At 39.6% G+C, this 7,401-nt stretch overlaps 1 protein-coding gene across 2 annotated transcripts in view; it reads left to right on the top strand.

Moving 5' to 3' along the window:
- SLC25A29 (solute carrier family 25 member 29) overlaps positions 1 to 6,956 on the top strand; it is a 21,215-nt gene extending 14,259 nt beyond the window's left edge. For both annotated transcript variants that reach the window (XM_087952187.1, XM_087952186.1), the window contains one exon: positions 3,184 to 6,956. In XM_087952187.1, coding sequence (XP_087808313.1) covers positions 3,184 to 3,942 — 759 coding nt within the window. In that variant the 3' untranslated portion in view covers positions 3,943 to 6,956. The remainder of the gene's footprint in view (positions 1 to 3,183) is intronic.
- Positions 6,957 to 7,401: the final 445 nt, after the last annotated feature.

Below are 7,401 nucleotides of genomic sequence, written 5' to 3'. Positions count from 1 at the left end.
TTTATAGAATGTTGGTAGTACTGGAACTGCAAAGCCACCTGATAGTTTGAAGGTACCCAGGCCACCTGTGAAAAACGGCCTCCTCCAGGACATAATAAGGATCATATATAAAGCCCCAAAGATGCTGTATCAGTTCAACAAACTACCATAACTTTTGCTTCATTTTGTTTGATTATTTTAGACATAGTTTAATTATTATTTAAAACTATTTATACCAATATTTATTGCTGAGACTATAATCCACCAAGACTTTTGTTTGCAACAGGTTAAAAAAAATCTAATTAAAAATAGTAATAGAGGAGGTTAAAACATTCAGGGGCAGCTTGATTTAAATAGAATCTGAGTCAGTGCTATTCTTATTTTTGTAAAATAGACATAGATGAATACATTTTAATTTTATATACCTCATTTTTTCTCTTGCTGCTGGTCACCCATTCGCTTTCTCACAAACTGAAATGATCAAGCCTTTACTACATTCTTTTAAACTGCTTTTTCTAATAACTAAACTTTAGCAGTGAGTGTCAACAGTTGACCAGCTTTAGCAAGAGACAGAAAAACATTTAAGAAAATAAAGTTTTTTTTTTAAAAAGTAGGCCAATGGAAAGTGAGCATGCTTAGTAAATAGGGAACGTTGGTTTTCTCCGGGAAAAAAGAAGACCCCACTTAAAACATTTACATTTCTGTGATCCAATTTATACATGATTATTTGAAAATAAGGCATCCTGAGTGTAATAGGACTTATTCTTAGGTAAGTATATACAGCATTGCAGTGTTGGACACACATGGTATCCAATTGAATACAGTAACTGGTATTTTTTATTGTGAGAGTGTGAACTAACATCTCCCTGCACCTTCTGAAAGCAGTTGTGTCCCATGAATGTCTCAGAATCACATAATAGATACAAAGCACAGGTCTATGATCTTGGGAAGAAGTGGAGATCCTTTAAGGTATTGTGGCAACTCGGGAGCTTTGCATCAGCATGGATGGATGCTATGTACATATTCAAAAGATAAATTCTGGAGATAAATTCTGAAACATTTGACAAAACTATAAGCGCTCTCACCCTCACTAGAAAAGATAATAGTACAGGACAGTAAAATCCACAACAAGCCACAAACAGTAACAGTAGCAGTAGCACTAGTGGCACAGATCTTACTGTGGCTGACAATCTCCGAAGGCTTCACTGTCATCCAGAGCCATGAGAAGAGGACATTCCTCCGTAGTTCCATCCATATTTAAGTTTAGTTTAATGATACAAACTGGGTGGATGTTTGATACTCCTAGCAGGTAGCGAATAAATGCAAATTCACTCATACCTAGTTGTAGCAGAAGTATTGATGTGTAGGAATATTGTAGTAATAACTGGCACAACTTTAGAGTATATCCAGAGATATGCATATTAATTACTGTAGACCAGGGGTGTCAAACTCGATTTCATTGAGGGTCACATCAGGCTTGTGGTAACCTCGGGGGGCTGGATGCGTGTGGCCTCAGTGGATGTGCCTGGGGTAGGCGTGGCTGGGGGGGCATGGCCAACTTCCTGCCTCATCATTACTTCCTTCTTTCCTCCCTCCCTCATTTCCATCTTGTTTTTTTCCTCCGCACTCAGGAAGGAATATGGGGAGGGGAAAAGATTGGCAGAGCTGTTGGTGGCCATGCTTACTGTGCCTGTGGCATTCCCACGCAGGGCAGATCATGGGTGGTCCTAGGGAAAGGGAAGTCGCACGAGCTGCAAGGCTGGACCAGCAAACAGCCATGGAGGCGCTGGTGGTGGGTGCGGCGCTGATCTATAACTAGATGGTGGCCTTAGATCCACGGGGCAGCCCTCAAGCCAGCTGGGTGCCATGCCACTGCCTCGGCCCCATCCCTTGGCCATGCGCACAGGAGGTGGCGAGTGCCCAGAGGGCAGGGCTGAGACAGCAGATCTAAGGCTGACTGCATTCCGGCCTGGGATGGCGGCCATCAAGTTACAGATTAGCGCCTGGCTGGCCTGGGCCAGGGCTGAGGCACTAGTCCTTTGCTGTCTCAAGGGCAGTCCACACGGGCCAGATCTAGCCACATTGCAGGCTGGAGTAGGACAGGCTTTGGTTGCTTCCTCCCTCCCCTTCTTTCATTTGTGTCCTTGATCCCTGATCCCAGCAGCATTCACCGAAGGCGAAGAAAGCCGCCATTTTTATTTTATTTTTATTTTCTTTGCGGCCCGGTGCAAAGTGATCCACGGACCGGTACCGGTCCGCGGCCCGGTGGTTGGGGACCCCTGCTGTAGACCATGCATATGAATGTGTTCCTGTTTTAGGGCAGAATGCTTAATTTCATTCGTATCCATCTCTGCCTCAAAGTTTTGGAAGGCTTGGGGAAAACACTGAATTATTTCTATTCATGCCCCCAAACAAAGCTCACACAAGATTGATGCTTTTCTTGCTGCTTTGTTATTGATCTCAGTTCCTCATTTGCGAGATGAAAACTTCAGGATTCATATAAAAAGGAACCTCAGGTTCCACATAGCTATATAAAGATATGCATTTGATTCCTAAAGGGATGTGCTAGGCAGAAACAGTCCAGTTTGCACTGTTAATAACTCCAGCAGTTGGTGGTAACTGTTGCTGATTCATCTCCTGATTATTAATGGTCTCTATTTTTGTTAGAACATGAATCCAATCCAGATTAGGGAGATGGAATTGATGATAATTTGCTTTGTTCATATTCTGATATTAAATAAGTAGCTGTCAAGTGTAAAAAAACGTAATATAGGGCAGAATTTCCCAACCTTTTGGGGTTGGTGGCCTGGAGTGGGGGAGGGGCAGGCACCTTTATGAATGCCTGATGCAAATGGGTTTGGGATCCCCTGATATAGGGTAAGAAATAGGAGAACTTTTGAAAACAATAGCTGCATATTGAAATGTGTGAACTTGGGGATTGTGGGGTATCTTTGGCATTTGGAGGTTGCACACAAACATTCACTTTTTTTGCTGCTGAAGAAAAAGCAGATCTTTGGGATGGGATGTTGGGGTATGGCAAGTTGTTGCTGTCACAGTCTAGGAGTACCATGCCTAAAGGATTATTCAGATCTAACTATTGCAAAACAAAAAATTGCAGAATGTTAATAGCTTTATTATACGTTGCTTGAGAAAAGTCTTTAAATTCCTGGTCATCATCTATATGTGTGCTTTGTTTTCATCTAGGCTTTTGGACTTTATAAAGGTATTGGGTCGCCTATGATGGGTCTCACCTTCATTAATGCCCTTGTCTTTGGCGTTCAAGGGAATGCTCTCCGTGCTCTTGGAAAGGACACACCTGTACATCAGTTCCTTGCAGGTTCAGCAGCAGGCGCCATTCAATGTGTGATCTGCTGTCCTATGGAACTGGCTAAGACACGGATGCAGCTGCAAGGAACAGGGGAATACAAGTTGAAGTCCAAGAACTACAAAAACTCTTTGGACTGCTTGGTGAAGATCTATCGAAAGGAGGGTCTAAAAGGCATCAACAAGGGAATGGTTTCCACGTTTCTGAGAGAGACCCCCAGCTTCGGTTTCTACTTTTTAACGTATGACTGCCTAACAAGGTATCTGGGGTGTGAAGCGGAAGATAGTTACATTGTTCCCAAACTGCTTCTGGCAGGAGGCATGTCTGGCATAGTCTCCTGGCTCTCTACATACCCTGTGGATGTAATCAAGTCCCGCCTTCAGGCTGATGGAGTTGGAGGAGTTGTACGGTACCAGGGTATTCTGGACTGCATTAGAAAAAGCTACCAGGATGAAGGCCCAAGGGTGTTCACAAGGGGTCTTACATCCACCTTGCTTCGTGCTTTTCCTGTTAATGCTGCAACATTTGCCACTGTTACGATATTCCTTACATATATGAGGTCAGAGGATGGCCAGATCAGAGGCGATTTAAGTGGATGTGAGGCTGGTCCAGTCATCCAACAACCTTCGAGTTTTTAAATTGACTGGAAGATAAAAGTTGTACCTGTTACATGTAAGATGTCATCATTTTTTTAAAAAAAGAATATTTGGATACCAAGAGTATACATTTTGGCCTGTATAAAGCATCTTTTTAAAAATCTCATTTATAAAAGCAGCTTAATGCTTTAGGAAGACTCTAGACTCTAGAGTTGACTCTAGAAATTCAGGCAATAAAAGGATTTGTCCTTTTGAACATGTGCTCAAACCACATCTGCTGGATTTTCCAGTGTAGCCTTGACTTCAATTCCCACAATCCCCAACCAGCACATTATTAAGGAAATCCAATGCAGTCACTAGCTAAAGTCAGTTTCAACGTATCTCAGACAGCTCAAAATGGCGACTACATCTATCAGACCTGAGGCTATATTCCTAATCAGATTCTATCTGTTCAAACAGGAAGAGAAGAAATGGGGCCTTGAACAGATAATGAAGGCTTGTATGCACAGATGCATATATCTCTCAACACACATTAAAAGGTCTGGATGGATTCTCTGTTCTAATTATTGCTCAATCTGACCACGATGTTTTATTTAGAGCAATTGTCCTGGTAAATGTAGAGTTAAAAGAACACCTATTTGTTTCATTTTCCTGCACTTTATCCTAGGGGAGCTTATGTTTTTCCAAATAATTTTAGCTCATAATTTATAACCATCTGATCAGTGGCCTTCCTGATGGGAACTGATGGAGATGAACAACTGGAGAACTACAAGTCTTTCCCGACTCTGTATTTTAACAACCTGTTGCAAGTCATTCTGTAGATGATGTAAGCTACACTTTACCATTCTTGTTAATTAGCAGTACTTGTCAGGAAGCCTGCTGCTTCCTGCTAATTGTGAATATTTTAGCACAGTATATGAACAGCCTGCTTTATTATTTGATCAGTATCTCAATCATACTGTTCAGTATGTAAATGCTTTCCCTGCTATTTTTAGATTATGGTTTGTTTTTCTGTGCTACTATTTGCATTTGGCTTTTAATTTTTTAAAATTGTATGCAGTTGCATCTTGTAAATATTTAAACGTATTTTAGTTACTATGTTTTGAGTTGGAAACTAGAGTATATCTAGAAACCTTGTTACAACCCAAATGTAGACCAGGGCTGTCAAACTTGCAGCCCGCGGGCCAGATGTATCACGCATTGGCCACAGCCATGGCTGGTTTAGCGAAAGAAAAAAAAGTTGTGTGATACGTCACGTGACAATGTGAGTTTGACACCCCTGAATTAACTATTGTTTTTAGGGTGATAGTGATAGATGTGCCTAAATTATCATTTCTCCATTACCGGGGTATATGCGCATAATTATGGTCTATATGTAATAAGATAAAGGATGAAAGTATGTTTCAAAGGATTTAACAGAAGTGTGTTTTAGAGAATTCAATAATGAAAAAAGTCAAGCTCAGTAGTTTTGGAAATTTTGGTGAACAGGAGATCTGACAAACTATTAAGCCTATTTCATAGCATCCTTAAATAAGAATGCTGTAACATTATCTCACTGACATCAGCAATATATTAAGTTTTAATTAGGTTTTATTAACAAAGGTTTAAGGTTGCAGTGCTATACACACTTATCTGGATGATTAAACTCCAATTGGGCTGATTTCTGAACAGCAAAAAATACCATTGGCCGAGTCATAATATCTTTCAAGATATAAGAGCCATCTGGCCAGTCAAACATCTGTTCCACATCACTGACTGAAGAAAAAAAATCTTAACACTAAATCAGAATTTTGGCATCTCCTTTTGTAGTAATGAAGTCTCTAGGGATTGCCTATAAGTATTAAGAAATCTTAATTAGCTTAATTAGTAATTAGCTTGACATTGAAAGTTTTGTTTCTGTCCATATCCACCTCACTTAAAGATCTGCTCATAATTAATAAAACTGTTGTGGGCAGGAAAAAAACATTTCTTTAATTTTATGCCAGTGTTTTCACATTGGCTTGAATTGGATGCATTGGAGGTAAGTTTGAACATGCAAAGTATTTTTCCAAATCAATTGAGGAAAATCAAATTCAACCCATTTGTTGTTGTAATGCAAATTGAAGCCATTCAGCACAGTACTACAGGCTTGGGCACAATGCTCTGGTTAATTTCCTCACAAACTCTCCCACAATAACAGTGTGTAAATGTGCTCATTCAACAGTTGGACAAAAAGATGATGTGAAATTTCTCAAGTGCAAAGCATGGATTAACTCTGACACTTACCCGTTCAAGAAATAAAGTAGATAATGCGAGATTGCCAAGCAGCAAGAACTCGATGTAACAATTAGACTGAAACTTAAAAGCTGAAGAAACAGGATGTAAGACAACTTTATACTATTTCTCATCACCTCTAAGGACACCTTGGCATTCAGCCAACTATTTGGCACATAGAGGGGTCATTAAAGACCCTTATAAATGCTTTAAACTGCAGTTGTACCATTGACTTGGCCCTAAAATATATAAATTGTTTAAACACCATGTTTCTCACATGCTTTTAAGTACTTCCTATTCTATTTCCATTGCTGCGAAGAATGTGCAAGCCCAATGAAAAAAAAAGTATCACTTGCAGATTTAACTTTGGATCAGAGCCTACATAATTATGGATCCAAAACATCAATTGAAGACCATTATTATAGCTGTTGAATAGACAAGAGGAAGAAAAACAGGTAGAAAAACTAGTAATGTGATATATAACAGAGGCTCGTATGTAGAATGTACCATTAACTAACTGCAGTGGAAGATATTTTTGCGGACAGGTGCAATATGTCTGTTTAAACTCTTTTTCATAAAAAATCTAGCCAATTATTTTAATAATAATTATGCTGGAGAAACCTATAAAACTGGATTGCTGCTTCTATACATGCAGGTATAGTGGATGTTTTGACACTACTTGCAGGGACATTCAAATTGAATGTGAAATCCAAGTTGTTTGTTGTGCAACGACACTATCTTTTTTTTGTACAGTATTCTGTAACTGTTGTACATAAAAGTAATAAATCTTTTTTTTAAATGTAGTTTTTTCTTTGATGGAACTAAGGTCATCTATACTAAATCAAGTATGAGCAACTTGTGGGCACTGAAACCCCTCTGATAAGAATTTACAAAAACTGTTATGGCTCCTGCAGAGTGGAAAACATACATACCGTAATACAAATCCTAATAAACAAAGTTCAAAAATCTAGAAAATTCCCCATCTATCCTTCCCATTTGGCAACTCTTGAGCCTTCAATGTTAGATGTTGCCCTTGACCTGCAAAAAGATTGCCCACCTTCGTACCAAGCCAAGATCCGTTTATGGTGAAGCATTTTTGTAAATCAAGAGCTAGAAGAGAAACAGTACATATGCTTCATCATGTGGCAATACACTCCACTAGGTATCCCAAGGTCTTCTACAAAGGTGCCTTGTCTGAGGTAGAGTTTAGATACCAATCATGCTATGGGAAGTAAAAGATTTTATATC

Source organism: Notechis scutatus, chromosome 1 (genome assembly GCF_049901735.1).
Source record: "Notechis scutatus isolate UNSWTSFEM ecotype Mainland chromosome 1, rNotScu1.2, whole genome shotgun sequence".
NCBI classification, from domain to species: Eukaryota; Metazoa; Chordata; class Lepidosauria; order Squamata; family Elapidae; genus Notechis; species Notechis scutatus.
The sequence above is the reverse complement of the archived record's forward strand: the minus strand, read 5'-3'. Positions and strand labels throughout refer to the sequence as shown.